We start from the raw sequence: 17,500 nt of genomic DNA on the forward strand, positions 1-17,500 counted from the left end.
ACCATTTCACATTACATCACAACCATTTACAACTGTGTGTTTAGACATTTGAATTTGAAAACAGCGCATCCTATTGTTTGGTAGATTCATTACATGATGATATTATCTGTGTATAGGGATATTTATACATACATATATCACAAAATTCCATATGTATAAAATGTAAAGACATGATTTTAATATTGAAGTTTGCTAGATTATTAGCAGTATCTGTACATAACACACTTTAATGATCATAAGACATCTTTTCACTGTATAATGTATTGTATAATGCAATATTTAACTGTACATATGATTAGTATTTCTAACATAACTGTAAATGATACTCATTAAACATAGTGTATGGTCATAGTGTAAAATTCTGAATTTTCCATTTCAAACTTTGAATGTGAATCAATCCATTTTTTTATGGTCCTCCATCTGATTGGCTGGTGTTGTTTTCAGCCGTATTGTTTGCCTTCCCTCCATTTCCTTTACCTTCAACTCGGTTAGGATGTTGATCTGTTCCTTGATTAGGAACAACGTCCTGTGGCAAATGGCTCAAAATGAGGTTAATAAGCTTGCTGCGGAAGCTCCTGCTTAGAAAACTGTAGAGGATGGGATTAGCCAAGCACTGGAGTAACGCGATTGTTCTTACGACAGTGTAGGAGAAAAAGAGCTGCTCGACTGTGTTGCAGGTAAATAAATGTGGTTGTGTCAGGTCCACCAAGATGAGGACCATGGTTAGATGAAATGGAAGCCAGCAAATGATAAAAACGGTGGAATAAACATGCAGGAACCAAATGTCGTCAATGTTCCGGATCTGAACTTCAGGAGACGATCTCACTGCTCGGGCTGTTAGCATGTTAAAAGTCACCATAATCACAGCCGGTATTAAATATTGCGCCAAAAAGTGGATAATAACGAGAGAGCTGAACCACTTCTCTAAGTCATGTTCAGGCACCAAGTAGCATCCCGGTTCATTGTGTCCTAAAACACGAACGTGTACCGTTTCTAACGAGCCAAGAAACAAAGCAAAAATCCAGAGGGCCGCAGAAATGATGTTCCTCTTGCGCTTTTCTGATGTGGCTGTTGTTTTTGGTGCTGATCCATGTACCAGTGACAGATAACGCTCAACAGATATATAGGCTAAGAAAAATGAGCTAGCATGGATGTTAAGTATGATGAATAAATTCGAAAAGCGACACAAGAAATCACCCCAAACCCAAACGTGGTCTAAAGCAACTTCGAGCATGGAGATGGGTAAGAAGAGCATCAGCATGGTATCGGCCACGCCCATGTTGAGGATGCAGAATATGACGGTGTTACGTGTGCGGCGTCTCTGCCAGTTTACCCAGACGACAGTCAAATTCATGATCAATCCCACGATGAACATGAAGAGGTGGAGCAGGAAGAGACCGATACGCCGAGACGTCCAGTCCACCTTGATGGTGCAGTGGTTAAGGATCCAGTCCGTGTCATTGTTCTCAGCGTCCATCTGTTCAAACACAAAAACTCAAACCAGTTTAGACAAACTGGAGAAGCTCCAACACATGCAAAAACCCATATGTCAAAATGTTACTGACTGTACATTATTTTTTATTGTATTATTATATTTTATTTGTAGCATCCATTTTAATACATGTTTGCATTCAACAACATTATTTGCCTTTAATTATCTTTATTTTTTATTTTCGTGAAGCATCCTTGATTATTTACATTATTAAATAAATCGTTTTGGAATTTGCAATGCAGGTCTCCTTCAACTCTGTGATAACAGTCACAAATTTTGGTTATTTTGCCTCTGTACACCACCACAATGGATTTAAAATGAAGCAATCAAAATGTGATTGAAGTGTAGACTTTTAGAAGTTTAACAAAAACTGTTTAGGAATTATAGCCATGTTTTACAGAGTCACAGGCTCAAAAGTAATTGGACAAGCTTACATTTATTTTTAATTTTTAATATTTATTTTTAATACTTGGATGCAAATCCTTTGCAGTCAATGACGGCCTGAAATCTGGAACCCATGGATGTTACCAAATGCTGTTTCCTCCCTTGAGATGTTTTGTCAGGTCTTTACTGCAGCTGCTTTCAGTTGCTGCTTGTTTATGGATCTTTAAGCCTTCAGTTTTGATTTCAGTAAATGAAAAGCAGCTAAATGGGGTTGAAGCCTTCTTGCGTTTAAGAACAGTTAATTTGGGTTGCTTTCACGATATGTTTTGGGTCATTATCCATCCGACTGTGAAGGTCCGTCCTGTTCAAAATTCATCCTGCTATCTATCAGCAGTTCTATCAGCAGTCACATCATCAATAAACACCAGTGACCCAGTTCCATTGGCAGCCGTACAACCCCATGCCATAACACTACTTTCGCCATGTTTGACAGATGATCTGGTATGCTTTGGATCATGAGCCCTTCTTTTCCTTCTCCATACTCTTCTCTTCCCATCATTATGGTACAAGTTAATCTTGCATCAGAACTGGTCAGACTTTTTTCTTTCTCTTGATTGTAGACTTTGACAATGATGCGCCACTCCGCCGGACTGTTCTTGACTTGGCTAGATGTTGTGAAGGGATTTTTCTTCAACAAGGAAAGAATTCCGTGGTCATCCACTTTAGTTGTCTTGGCCATTTGCATATTGAGAGTTCCAATGAACAGCTACCAAAATCAAATTCAACACTTGGAATCAATTGCAGACCTTTTATAATCTTAATATGTCATGAAATAACAAGGAAACTGAAATGTTTCTCATGATCTTAAAAACCTTTTGATATGAAGGTGTATGATTAAACATACATATTCATTTCTTTCATTAGAAAACTAACATTTTATTTACCAAAAATTTTTTTTAAACGGACGACTTGGAGCGAAATATTCTGAAAAACAGCCGATAAGTGTATAGCGTAGGTGGGAACTCCTGTAATACTGTTTAAAAAGCATCTCAGGGAAATTCCTCAAGAAATCGGTCAAGAAAATGCCAAGAATACATTTCTGGAAATTCTAGGCGAAAAAGGGCGTCTACTTTGAAAATGGTAAAATATTAAATAATTTAGATTTATTTTGGATTTTTTTTTTTATCACAACATAATTCCAATAGTTCCATTTGGGTTACTCCAGAGTTTTTATGACTTTATTATTATTCTCAAAATAAAGAAAAAGAAAAATTAAAAACAAAAGAAAAACTCAAAATAAAGAATGAGTGTGTTCAAACTTTTGACGGGTAGTGTGTGTGTGTGTATATATATATATATATATATATATATATATATATATATATATATTTATATATATATATATATATATATATATATATATATATTTGCATGTAACCATTTTCAATTTGAAATAGCAATGCAGAATTTTGTGGCCTTGAGGGTGAGTAAAATATAATGTATAAGATGATAATAATAATAATAATAATAATAATAATTAATAGTAGTAGTATTGTAGAAGTAAGACATTTCCTTTATTGCATAATAAACTGTAGATTTAGTGAATGCATGAAGATATTCTGAATACTTTCCTTTGAAATAAAGCTTATTAAAATGTTTTACATAAGTAAAACTCTCTAAAAAATTTTGTTTTTAAAAAAGACAAAAAGAAATTTGAACCTAGAAGATTTTTCTTCAGTACTGCAGTAGTTTATGCCAATAATCTCTAATTATACAGAATTATTCAAAACGTATAAATAAATTTTCTGCTTGCAACAAAACAGACACAAATTGTAAGTAAAGTAAGTGAATAATTATACATCATTACATGATTACATAATTACAATTTATTTATACTATATATGTTTTTACATGAATTGATATTGAGAATTTTACTTACCTTTATGCAAAAATGTACAAAAAAGTTTGAATAAATGACTGAACTCCCCTCAGGTTCCTTGTTTTGGTGCGACTGGAGGTTCAGCAAGATGCACGCAAAGAAAAATCACGTTATCTGACTAAACACGTCATGTTCTTCCTAAACATTATCACTTCCTGATAATAGAAAAGGAAAAAAGGGATTTTGTTTCCTCAGCAGGATTCGAGAAACAGTAAAAACGATCATTAACCTCTGAGCTTTTGTCCTTCTGAAGAGGAAACGGTTTTCAATAAACAGCCCAAAAACAATGTGTGCATCAATAGATTACACAGACACAGACACACACACACACACACACACACACACACACACACACACACACACACACACACACTACTGCTACTGTGTCATTTGAAACTCATTCCAGTTTCTCATGCTAAGATAGCTGTGAGCTGTACTTTAACGTTTAACATTAACACCATGAAATACTGATGATTTTACACGGTTAACCTTTTTCTTTTGGTCAGTTTCCTACAACAGATAATGCTATAAGAATGTTCCGTAACATATTTGACAGGTTCTAAGAAGATTGAAGATTTGCTTCAAAATTCACAAAATGAATGTTTACGGAAATGTTGTGTTAACACGTTGAGGTGTTGTGATGTTTAAAAACAGATTGGGAAAAGGATCAGGAAGAGTTCCTCCAGCAGTAACATTTATAAAACATCTTGCTAGCATAAAATCTTGTTTATATTAATATCTACAGTAGTGCTGTCAATCCCAGTGAAGAGGCGTGGCCTGTGTGTCAATTACAGTGAAGGAGGCGTGGTCTCTCAGAACAGTATTTCTAGCCAATGAGGTGTGGCCTCTGTGAATGTCTTGCTGAAAGAGATGTGGCTTCTGTGTGTCTGTCAGTCCCAGTGAAGGAGGTGTGGCTTCTGAGAATGTTAGTCTTGTCGAAGGAGGCGTGGCCTCTTTGAACCTATCAGTTCAAGTGAAGGAGGCGTGGCCTTTGTGTGTCTGTTACAGTGAAGGAGGTGTGGCCTTTGTGTCACAGTGTGTGTCTGTTACAGTGTGTCTGTTACAGTGAAGGAGGTGTGGCCTCTCAGAATGTTAGTCTTGCTGAAGGAGGCGTGGCCTCTATCAAATCTATCTGTCTATCTTTGTGATGAACACAATATTAATAATGAAGTGAAAACATTTGTAACTGTTTTGTTTTGAAAGCAATTTAATATTAAATCTGACACTAATCTGAGGTATAACATGGTACAGAGAAGAATTTATCAGTAAAATACATTTTCTTTTCATTCTCGACATTTTGTATAAGCAGTGGTTAGTGTTCAGTTGTAGTGAGCAGAAGGTTGTGTTTAAATCCCAGCGCTGTATCTGCCGAGTCACACACTTCACCTGCACCTCTGTAAATCTCTCTCTCGCTCTCTCTCTCTCTCTCTCTCTCTCTCTGTTAGTCTGTCTCTCTCTGTCTCTCTCTCTCTCTCTCTCTCTCTCTCTCTTTCTCTCTCTCTGCCTCTGTGCTTGTGGATAAAAGTATTTATGATAAAATGAACTCAGTGAGTGAAAATGTTGGCGATGAACTCCAGGAATCTCTTGCCATACTGCTCAGGATGTACTGTAGAGATCTCCGCCCCTGTCTGCAACACACATGCACACACACACGACAAACAATCATTTATCATTTATTATAAATCATTTGTAACATCAAGACAGACAGCTGTAACATGATGTATCAGATCTTCCACCTCTGTTTATGGAATGGAGGTAGGCAGACAGGCAGGCAGATAGAGAGACAGACAGGCAGCCAGACAGGCAGACAGACAGACAGGCAGGCAGGCAGGCAGACAGACAGACAGGTAGACAGACAGACAGGCAGGCAGGCAGACAGACCCTAGTAGCTGTGATACTCACTCCGTGCTTGACGGTCTTTGCAGCATGTGCTGCTTTTTTCTTGGTGTCGTAATGAGTCAGGATGTTTATCAGCCCCATGAAGTAAACTTCTCTCTGTGGAGCTCCTGAGGAGAAACAGAGACACTGCGTTGGGTTTAATCTCTTACTCCTGCCATTAACTTCATGTACGACTCCACGAACAATTTTACAAACGACTCCACAAACAGCTTCATAAGCCCAAACAACTACACAAACAAATCGATAAAAGATGTCACGAATTACACAATAAACCCCTCTTTCTGTTTAATAATTCATCCATAAATACAGAAAACTAACCGGCTGCACTTTGGATTCCGTAAACATCCACACGCGGATCAAACTCTGCCGGAGTGACGGTTCTACGGGCGGGAAAAGAACCGGTTCCGCCCTCAGGTGACGTGCTGAGAGACGCTGATGCTACCATGGTCATGTTGTTTTCCTGCTCGTCCTCCTCCTCACACGCGGATTCTTCATCCTCCTCCTCTTCCTCTCGCTCCCCTCTGTCCATTTCATGAATCGCCAACAACAGGCTGTAGTCCATGAGTTTTAACCTCACGAGGAACTGTACAACACACACACACACACACACACACACATAGTGAAGGAGGTGTGGCCTGTGTATCACGCCCTGTAAAGAAGGTGTGGCCTCTTTGTCCCTTTCAGATTAGGATGTGTGGCCTCTTTGTCAGTCTCAATTTAGGAGGTGTGACCTCTGTGTGTCAGTCACAAATTAGGAAGTGTGGCCGCTGTGTGTCAGTCTCAGTGAAGGAGGTGTGGTCTCTGTGTGTCAGTAACAAATTAGGAGGTGTGGCTTCTATGTGTCAGTCACATATTAGGAGGCGTGGCTTCTTTGTGTCAGTCACATATTAGGAGATGTGGCTTCTGTGTGTCAGTCACATATTATGAGGCATGGACTCTGTCAGAGAGAGAAAAGGCCAATGGAATTGAATGGGGAATTGAATTTTTCCCCCCATAAAATCCCATCACAGCAGCACCAGGTCCACTCATAGTCCCCTCATATAGAAGAAAATCTTTACAAAATGTAAAAAAAATTATACCATGGTCTGTCTGAATACTCGATTCTGATTGGTTGGAAGGTGTGCTATAATGCACAGGTAGTTCCAGTCTCTCTCTCTTTCTCTCTCTCTAATAAATATTTTTTATAATTCATTCAAATAAATTTAATCTTATTGCACTACTGTATCTCTGTGTATGATTTCGAGCGGGCGGAATTCTAGATCTAACGACCCGTATATAAAATAACTAATGAAAATTAACATTATTTTGATCCTTTCAGTCAAATTTTGCACCACAAACATCAACGACAGCTTTTTTAGGTGTGCATTACACCATTTTAATGCAATCTGGTGGTTCTTTGCCTCCATGGTGTACGTTAAATTCATGTAACGCACACCTAGCCGTGGATTATCCCTTACTTATAAAAGAATTTCAAACTTATTTAACAATAACATTTTAACATAAGGAAAATAAATTAAATGAAATGCTTTTCATCACGGTAATAAAACAGACATTATGTGAGGTTTGAATCTTTTCCAGCTTCTCTTTCACTAGTACACTTTTCCTGCTGTTGTTTAAACCGGATCTATAGGTGCTGAGAAATCACTAAAACTGTTATCTTTACTTCAGACAGAGCCAAGCAGTCACAAGACCATAGAACCTGCAGTAACCTCACCAAGAACAGGAAAGATCAGCATTAAACAGCATGTTCAGCATTTATACTCACTTACATTACTTACATTATAACACAGCAGATGATTTTATTTATATATATAAATATAAATATAAATATATATATATATATATATATATATAAATATATATAAATATATATATATTTAACATATCATGTATATTAGTGCAGCGTAATGTTTGCGTCATCTTAATGTATTGATCTTTCCTTAAAGGGTTTATTGTTATATGTGTGATATGTGTAGCACATTAGTAAAAGCAATCCTGTGTGTTGTGTAATTAATAACACATAAAGCTTCTATCTTTGTAACTAATGTCACAAATTTGGTGTTTATAATTACACCAAGAAGCATACTATGCAAAGTAAAGTACACTACAGCTAAGGGCTCATTGTTGTCATGTAGACAATATTTGCACAATATTTAACTGCAAAGAAAGATCAGATTTTTATGTTAAAACAACTCTGAAATGTCAGATCATATCCCATTAAAAAATGCCACTTTAAACTCGTAATATGGAAACAAAAATGCCAGCTAACAGTTATTTGTTAACAAGCTAGCTTGTTATAGTCTAAGTATTTTAACTTGTAATTAAGCGAAGCACTAGCATGCTTGCTAACAGTAAGCTTTTATATTGTTTAAAACAGTAGTTAAGTTTGACAACAAATTAGTCTAAAGTATACAGTGTAAAGGAGTAGTCAAGGTAAAATTAGTCTTAACTATTTTTAAATTAAAACCATTAAACAGCATCACTAGGAAGCTAGCTAACATTAGGCTGATTTTTACATTGTGGAAGCTTAAAACAACTACTAGAGAGCTAGCAAAAACAAGTAATAGTAAGCTAGGTCCATTGGCTAACTATTATTGTGTGTAAAACAGTAGCTATGTTTTAAAGCAATATTGTCATACTGTATTCACACACGATATTTATTTATTTATTTATTTGTGCGTGTGCACATGTGTTTGACCATAGCCTGTTTATGTTTCCCCATGGTTACCAGTCAATTTTCCAGACAAAGATAGGAATATTATATATTACAGTTTTAAACTTGTGAGGACATTGAGGTCCCCATAAAGAAAAACAAAAACTTCATGTTTTATTTAACTAAAAGATTCCCTTTATGGAAGGAAGTGTCCACTTATGGAAGTGGGAAGTCCTCACAAGGAAATTAATATGTGTGTGTGTGTGTGTGTGTGTGTGTGTGTGTGTGTGTGTGTGTATGATCTCACGTCCATGCCATGACTCACATCTATGTCACGGTTGAGCTTCTCCATGAGCTTCTCCTTCTCCTCATCGCTGATATATATCCGCTGCATGTTGTTCCTGAAGTCCATGTCCTTGAATGTCGGCAGATCTTTCTCCTGTGAGGGCCAGCAATTTATTTAACATCTCCTGAATTAATTCCTGCTTGGTATCAGATGTAGTATAGTTCATATTTAACTATTAATTCATTAAAATATATTTATTAACGCTAACATGGATTAAAATAGTTTAAAAAAAAACTACACAGGACCCATCTGGAACACAGTCCTTGCTGAACAACAATATAATCTTTTAAACTCTTACCTTCTCTTTATCACTCGCTTCACGAGACACCAAAGAGCCCTACAGAGAAAAAAAATAGAATAAAAACATGAAGAAATTATAATAGCCACATATGTCAGATGTACGTCCTCTAGTTTTGTGTTTCAGTATAAACTCAAAATACTTTAGTGGTTTGGTCAAAACAGAACAGCAGAATTTACTCTCGTTAATGCTGGTCAGTACCACTCCTGACCACCAGGGGGAGATCCTGTTGTCTTATGGCTACATTCAATACTTTCACTCCAGTGACCTAGGTTTTATTTACAGCCATTTTCATTTTATTCCACATCCACAAGCTACATGCGTAGTCGGAACGTTGTTAAAACCAGGAAACGTGAACTTGAATTTGTCCTTCCCACGTTACCTTGAGGTTGTATTTTGTGTGGATGGTAAGCCGGTGACTGAACATGTTCCTCATGATGATGAAGTACGTGTCCTCGTTGTTGACAGTAACACGGTACATGCCGAGGAACTGAGGGAGCAGCGTGACGCCGTGACTCTTTACAATGTGCTGGAAACACACACATTCATGAGCATAAAGTATTTATAGAGTACAGGTACTGTACTTACTCACCTTAATCAGGTCCATGCCTTAATCACAGAGCCTAATCACAACAGCTGTATGAATTAAATAATGTGTGTGTTGTGCTGTAACAGTAAAATAATTCAAGATGGGGTGGTGTGATGAAGTGGAGTTACTGTTACCACCCAGATGTTGATTATTTTCCTTTAACAGCATGTCCTTAAGTATTTATTCCTCTTACACCACAGCAATTTACCAACAATTTAATTAGTAAACCGAGTGAGTTCCTGTTCTCCCTTACGTTATAGCAGCTATAAAAAGTTGTTCCCTCACCAGCCCTCTCTTTATTCTCTCCCTTTATTCTCTCTCTCTTTATTTTCTTTCTTTATTCTCTCTCCTACAGTTAATAGCGCTGACACTGGAGACTCCTTCCATTAATGTTACATAAACACCTTTCTCCTTACAGAAAACTTCACCACGTCAACGAATTCAAGTGTTTTTCTTTGTTAAATAACAACATATCTTTAAAGGGTTTTTGTTATTCCTAAAAAAACAATGAATCTAAACCTGTGATGTGCAGCTGCGCTACTGTCAGGACTGCTGTTATAGCAAATTAATCAACACCTTCTGGTCAATCACAATCCAGAATCCAACAGCAGTGTGATATTAAAGATTAGTAATTAATTTTTTTGTGTGGTTATTTTCAAACTATGTAAAAATTTTTAAAGGTCTACCTCAATGTTTTATTTTTTACATACTGGAATTTTTAAAAAACATTTTAAAATATATTATAAAATAGAGATATGCAAAGAAAAATGAATCGAACAGAAGAGTCAGACAGATTTTAGTTATAAACAGGCAACTGAACATGGAATTTGATGCGCTATTGATGAATGGAATATTGTGTTATCAGTATCAAATTATATAAAATTGTCACTTTATTACCTGGTGATATTCGGACAGGATGTTGTGCATGTCCTCCACTTCCTCACTGGAAATCTGTTTGATAATCAGTAATCGGTCGTATGAGGTGAGCTGGAGATGCTCGTCCTGACTGTCGCTGTCCTTTAGGGGGGAACTGCGCACTAATGATGCCTGCGTGGATATAAATAAAATATGAAGTACATCAAATTATGGAATAATAAGGAGACAAGAAAGAAGTCTGACTTTTAGTCTTTATCTGTCAGTCCTGTGTCATTTTTGTAAAGTTGTGTATCATTATACAGATTTTTAATAAATAAAATGGCATACAATAAAATTTGGATTCAAAAAATGCATAAAATGAATTTGTACATAAATGTGCTTGTTTATAAATAAACAAAAGTTTTAAAATATATATAACCAAATAAAAAACTAATTCATTTATTCATCCAACCATCCAAAATGAAAACAAACATACAAAAACGTTTTTGACAGAAATCTTGGAATAAACATATAGTTATAAAACATTTTAGTTATAAAATAAATAAAAATGTAAACTCCTTCTCTGGCTGTTAATCTGTTCTCATATTTGTTAAATGTAAGAATTATTTGTTTGTTTGGTGATTACGTGCATTTTTACAGGATGGTGGGAAGAGCAATTCTTTATCTCCAGATGTTTAAGCTTGCTGGTATGGAGAATGGTGTATAGATGTTCAGGTTGTGAGAACGAACACAGCCCACTGGGATCGGCTCCATGCAAACACTCATGCAAACACCAACGACAATAAAACCACGTGGTCTTAAACGCATTTGAATGGAAAAACGCACCTGAATGAGACACGTCACATGTACAAACAGTGAAAAACAACGTGTGGTTTATGGATTAGTCGCCCAGGAAGTCCTTTAGAGTGACTTACAGTACTTACAATGAGTGACACGATGAAGCTGATTGAATTACGTATCATTTATAGAAGTACATACTGTACAGTGTTAGGTTCAATCTCCAGAGTAAACACCCAAAAACTTTGGCGCTACAAATATGCTGTGATTTAGAGGCATTTTGTGGAATACATGATGTGTACTCGATAGACATCACCTTCAAAGTTCAAAGCCGTAACCGAGCAACGCATGTGGTGTGATTGTGATTAGGGTTGTAGCGGCATTGTGATTTTATAGCTGACATTTTCGAAATAACGCCTAATAAACATTTAGATCTTTTTTTTGTAGCCATTTTCTCTTTCTTCTTATAATGACAATATGATCAATTTTGACAATGTAAATAGATTTTTGATGAAAAAACCATTCTCTGTCTAAATCCCTATTCAGACCGGATGCGTTTTACACGTTTCTGGAGGTTATGGAGTTCCAAGCACAGGTTTACCCTGCATAGATACATGTTATGGTAATATGACCTACTAATGGTCAAGCGTAACATGCATGGCCACGGCTGACTCAGACTTTATATAGACACTACATGGCCAAAAGTATGTGCATCCCTGACCATCACACCTATATGTGCCGTAAGACACAAACTCATATGTTCAAATACCAAAATACAAATCAAACAACGTGAATAAAACCGACAAAATGGGTAAAGAAACATCTTGAAAGTTCAGTTCAGCTGCTATGACGACTCGTTTCCCATTGTATTACATTCAACAAGCAAGCAAACAAACAAACAAACAAACAAACAAAAATCTCTGGAGCCTTGGCAGGACACTGAAATATCCAGCATTTACCTGATAGTCCTGATCCTCGATCCCAAATCTCTCTCGGAGGTTACGGAAGACCTGCGGGCAGTACTCTTTAAATTTAAAGTGTCCAGGAAGGTTTTCTCTGTGAAGATACACAGTATATATTTATTAAACTTTCACTTTCTGTTTATCACAATCTGGAATATTAACACAATAATGTTGTCTTAACTGTAATCATCTTTAATACGATTGGCTAAAAAAAACAAACCCAAAATAAATGACGGGTCCCAATATTTATGATCAACGTTTAGCTAATTATTAATATTTAGTAACACAGTGTATGGTAATTTAAGCTGACTAATTTGACATTTAACCTTAACATGGACTATGAATTGATGCATGTGACTTTGCTATCACTTATTGTTAATTAATGCTTAACATTATTTTTTTAAATTATTGCTTATTAATGTTAAAATATCAGTAATATTTATTAAGGTTGGTTAATATAAAATGTTTCCTTCTGTTATATATGAAAAAATAATCAACAATGCTCAGTAAAACAAGTTCCTCCACTGTTCTGACTCTAGAGCAGGAATGTAAAAAAGTTCTTGGAACTAAAAAGGTTCCTTGTTTCCTGTGTTCAAGCCCTGTCTTTTCATTAGAGTGAACACAAAAACAGTCTGTTAAATAATCTGCAATGCTGCCATAATCTCTAAATCCTCCAAACAAGCACAAAATTCCCAGACAGATTCCAGAAGATTCTTTTTTCAAAAGGTTTTTTTTTGTTTGTTCATGGTTTAATGCAAGAGTTGATTTTCTTCTGTGTTTATTTATCAAAGTTGACTGCATCATACAAATGATACAAATGATGCCACGGCAAAATCGCAAGCGTTTTCCTAAAAATATGCAATAAATGTAGGCGATTAAACGAGGAAAACATTAAGCTCAGCAGACCTGCTGGGTAAAGTGCTGAGATTCAGTCATTTTTTTTATCATAAATTAAAGATTTCGTTTACGCAACGCTAATAAACAATCCTCATGTTCGTTAGCTACGCACATGTACACATTATTACTATTAGATTTGTTTGGTTTTTGCAGCTGAATATAGCCAATATTTTATAAATTAATTAAGAAACTTTTTTCTTAAATTCATTAACATGGTGATTTGGTTTGCAAACTGATTTATGAGTTAGAAAGGGAATTTTTGTTCAGGGATTGTCAGCGCACGATGATGACATCAGCCAGCGGCGATGGGTTGGAAACTATGCTGTTTCAGGAACATCTCAGCAAAACAAAATGGACCATTATGTATACATAATTATTATTATTATTTTTTGCATTGTAGTAAAACATGCAAATAGTTTGGTTTAACATGAATATAAATGTTAAAACCGGACTGAATATATATTAGATTTGAGAATTTATTACCAAAACACCAGACAAAACGCACTTCTGCGTTGGTTATGAGGAAATTTAGACATATATTCTCCTTCTAGAGAGGAACAGAGACTTATGATCGAACTCAGCAGTAACCTGATTGGTCACCTTTTTGTTAATATTAAATCAAATCTTTAGACAAAAGATTTATCAAACTAGACAAACATAAAAGTGTGCATGCTTTATGATTTCTTAACGATTTGCAAAGTCACTGATACCAACGTGCTCAAGTCTTTAAAGTCACTGAAGCATCAGACTTTATCTGTAAATCCGGACAAAATGTCTGTAGTATATGACTGGAAGAGCAGAAACAACAAAAAATCGAGAACAGCGATGGCTATTATTAGACAGAATGTTTAGAAGGTGAGCTTAATTACAAGAAAGGAACAAATGGCAAAAAATACGGACAACTCCAGATCTCTGATAGATTTCGATGTGTGTTTGTGTGTGTGTGTGTGTGTGTGTGTGTGTGTGTGTGTGTGTTACTTGTTGAACAGGTGGTAGTTCACTTTGATCTTGCTGTTGGCTTTAAAGTCATCGGGCAGCAGCATCACCGGCGCAGGAACATGAACCATATCACTGACCTGTGGTGTGATGAAGCGGAGTTACTCTTACTACCCTGAAGTTTTTTATTTCTCTTACAGCACAGCAAATTCCCCATGTTTATGTTGGAGCATCTGTGAAACGAGTTCGTTCCTGTTCTCACATAGCAGCTGGTTCTCTCACCAGCCTCCTTTTCTCTCAAGTTAATAAGACTAAATCCCCCAGCTGGTCATGTTACTGAGAACCCACAAAGCGTAAACTAACAGTGCCAGAGTTGAATAATGTGAGTGTTAATGATGTAGAGATGATGTACCGTGTGATTGATGCCCCACATGAAGACACTCAGCACAGGATCACTGGCCCTGAACACCTCCACCTTCTGATGGACAAAGTGTTTCTTCTTGCTCTTGGTGCGGCGCAGTTTAGATGGTGGGGGGTTTGAGACGGAGCCCGGTTTTGGGGACGCCATTTGCTGTTTAACACAGATGCAGTGTTACAGACAAAGTACTCCAGACGCAAAGATCCAGATGCAATGTAACAGATGCAGAATTCCAGATTCCAGAGTTACGCTGTGTTACGGACGTGGTCTGAAAGATGCAGTGTTACAGATGTGGAGTTACAGATGCAGAGTAACAGACACAGTGTTGTAAACATGGTGTTACAGACGCAGTGTAACAGATGTGGTGTAACAGACACCGTGTACCAGATGTGATGTAACAGAAGCGGTGTAACATATGCCGTGTAACAGAAGCGGTGTAACAGATGTGGTGTAACAGACACAGTGTAACAGATGCGGCGTAACAGACGCAGTGTAACAGATGCGGTGTAACAGACGCAGTGTAACAGATGCGGTATAAGAGACGCAGTGTCACAGATCCGGTGTAACAGACGCAGTGTAACAGATGCGGTGTAACAGATGCAGTGTAACAGATGCGGTATAAGAGACGCAGTGTCACAGATCCGGTGTAACAGACGCAGTGTAACAGATGCAGTGTAACAAATGCGGCGTAACAGATGCGGTGTAACAGATGCAGTGTAACAGACGCAGTGTAACAGATGCAGTGTAACAGACGCAGTGTAACAGATGTGGTGTAACAGATGCAGTGTAACAGATGCAGTATAGGAGACGCAGTGTCACAGATCCGGTGTAACAGACGCAGTGTAACAGATGCAGTATAAGAGACGCAGTGTCACAGATCCGGTGTAACAGACGCAGTGTAACAGATGCAGTGTAACAGATGCGGTGTAACAGATGCGGTGTAACAGATGCAGTGTAACAGATGCGGTGTAACAGACGGCGTGTAACATACGCCGTGTAACAGACGCAGTGTAACAGACGCAGTGTAACAGACGCAGTGTAACAGACGCTTTGTAACAGACACGGTATAACAGATGCTCCAGTCCCCACCTCTCAAAAATGATCCTGCTTTAAAAGGCACATCATCGAGACTTCCCTCTCTGAAGGCATGTTTAAAGAAAATGAGACTCGACTCGACGCTTTGTTCTCTCCACAGGTGTGTGTTTTTCTCCCGATGACTCCTCCTCCTCCTCCTCCTCCTCCAGTCCTAAACCTCAGCGCTGATGTAAAATCATTTCACACAGAGGATTCTGTGTGAAGTTGAAGAACGATTAGAACAATGATATAAAAGCGCAGGTGTGTAAACGAGTGTGTGAGAGCGTGTGAGAGCATGTGAGAACGTTTGAGAGTGTGCGAGAGTGTGTGAGGTTCCTGCTGCTTCGTGTTGGTGGAGCCTCAAAGGAACATGCTAATGGTCATTTGATTCTCATGTGACTCTCCCTCTCTCTCTCTCTCTCTCTCTCTCTCACTCTCTCTCTCTCTCTCTCTATCATTCACACACACATCCCCCCTCTCTCTCTTGGTCTCTCACTCTCTCTCTCGCTTTGTTCTCCTACACTTGCTCTTTCTCTCTAATGTCTTTTACTCTTTTTTAATCTTTTTCTCTGCTCACTCCTTTATCTTATCTTTGTATTGTCCATCTTTCTTTCTTTCTTTCTTTTCCTCATTTGATCTTTTCTCTGCCATCTTTCTTAGATTGTCTTCCCCCTCCCCACTGTCCTTCTATTGTTTCTCTTTCGTTCTTTGTTTAATTTCTCTTAATCTACACTCTTAAAAATATTTCAGTTTGCTCGGGGACAGAAAGTTTCCCTGTCTGAAAAGATTCCATGTATTTATTTTTATCTTAACAGGCTAAATACCCTTCATTTTTTCCAACGATTCATTAAAAGAATATTTTTGCTCACTGTGTGCCAAAATGGTTTAGTGAAAGTCTAAATCCTCACACCTATAAGACATGGCTTTACATCTCAGACCCAAACAGCACAGAACACACTTTCATTCTCGTTGCAACACTTTATTTACATTTGTTACAGAGATTTTAAATATGAACAAAACGTAATAAAAAATAATAATGTTGAATATTACAGATTTATGAGCCGTGACAAAATTGAGCCCGGAAACCTGCAAATTTTATGATAAATATATATATATTTTTTTAAAAAAAGAGAAAACTTTCAATAAATAAATGTGTTGATTTTAATTTACCAGTACATGTTTTAATAAAATAGACCGTATGTTTTGTGTCACATGGAAAACCTAGAGTAATAGCACATCATATATATCACTGAAGAGTGTGTGATGAGAGGTGTTCAGTTGTACTAAACATTACTTTAAATTAATAATGATAACAGTAATAATAATAGATTAAAATACATAAGTAGAACACAGACATGAGTATAAAAATGCTGAGATAAAATAGAAAGAGAGAAAAAATGAGGTATAAAGACAGAATTAAATAAAAGTGAGCTGAAACTGGACTGCGATGATTGTTATTTCAACACTGCATATGCTAATTAAAATGCATTAGATGTTTATTCAGCACTATATATTACTTTATTTCAATTAAATTGTGTTAAGCAGTTATATAAATACTGTGTGAGTCGTTTTAGTGCTTTATGTGTTAATTGGCATTTTGCAGTGCTGGATTAATACCAAATAATCAAATTAAACGTAATTAAATGCTGCATGTGTTTACATAAATGTGTTTTTGTGCAGATATTAAAATAAAAATATGTCTTCCAATGAACTAATTCAGCATGTGTAGTGATAATTCAACACTGTACAAAAGACTTTTCATATAAAACTGTCAGGAGAATGCGAGAGTTACATGCAATGTGCAAATGTTGTAATTATACTGAGTTACGTTAAGGTCAAGGCCACTAGGGGGAGATAGAGGATCTGATCATTGTGAAACATATTCAGTGCACTGCATGGCACATCGCCGTCTCTTCATGTTTCAGTATTATGTAATAATAATAATAATAATAATAATAAT

At 36.8% G+C, this 17,500-nt stretch overlaps 3 protein-coding genes across 5 annotated transcripts in view; all 3 read right to left on the bottom strand.

The window, feature by feature from the left end:
- The window catches only part of LOC108255073 (G-protein coupled receptor 182), a 130,175-nt gene that overhangs the window by 363 nt on the left and 112,312 nt on the right, over positions 1 to 17,500 (bottom strand). The window contains exons 1-3 of one of the 3 annotated variants that reach the window (XM_053674044.1): positions 3,816 to 3,878; positions 1,927 to 2,642; positions 1 to 1,477 (exon numbers count right to left, since the gene is read on the bottom strand). The exon at positions 1 to 1,477 is cut by the window's left edge and continues 363 nt beyond it. In XM_053674044.1, coding sequence (XP_053530019.1) covers positions 407 to 1,477 — 1,071 coding nt within the window. In that variant the 5' untranslated portion in view covers positions 1,927 to 2,642; positions 3,816 to 3,878 and the 3' untranslated portion in view covers positions 1 to 406. Of the gene's footprint in view, positions 1,478 to 1,926; positions 2,643 to 3,815; positions 3,879 to 17,500 lie in introns of those variants that run through there. The other 2 variants (XM_053674043.1, XM_017450724.3) reach the window with 2 other exon arrangements.
- Positions 5,005 to 16,409, bottom strand: pip4k2cb (phosphatidylinositol-5-phosphate 4-kinase, type II, gamma b). Its single transcript, XM_017450723.3, has 11 exons — positions 15,556 to 16,409; positions 14,461 to 14,619; positions 14,091 to 14,188; positions 12,213 to 12,309; positions 10,498 to 10,647; positions 9,394 to 9,540; positions 9,012 to 9,050; positions 8,693 to 8,806; positions 6,033 to 6,297; positions 5,718 to 5,821; positions 5,005 to 5,443 (listed from the first exon to the last, which is right to left on the bottom strand). The coding sequence occupies exons 2-11, from the start codon at positions 14,614 to 14,616 to the stop codon at positions 5,360 to 5,362; spliced, it is 1,254 nt and encodes a 417-aa protein (XP_017306212.1). The 5' UTR covers positions 14,617 to 14,619; positions 15,556 to 16,409; the 3' UTR covers positions 5,005 to 5,359.
- igfbp6a (insulin-like growth factor binding protein 6a) overlaps positions 16,592 to 17,500 on the bottom strand; it is a 3,839-nt gene continuing 2,930 nt past the window's right edge. The window contains exon 4 of the mRNA XM_017450722.3: positions 16,592 to 17,500. This exon is cut by the window's right edge and continues 142 nt beyond it. The gene's annotated coding sequence lies outside the window, so the exon portion shown is untranslated.

This window comes from Ictalurus punctatus, chromosome 21 (genome assembly GCF_001660625.3).
Source record: "Ictalurus punctatus breed USDA103 chromosome 21, Coco_2.0, whole genome shotgun sequence".
NCBI classification, from domain to species: domain Eukaryota; kingdom Metazoa; phylum Chordata; class Actinopteri; order Siluriformes; family Ictaluridae; genus Ictalurus; species Ictalurus punctatus.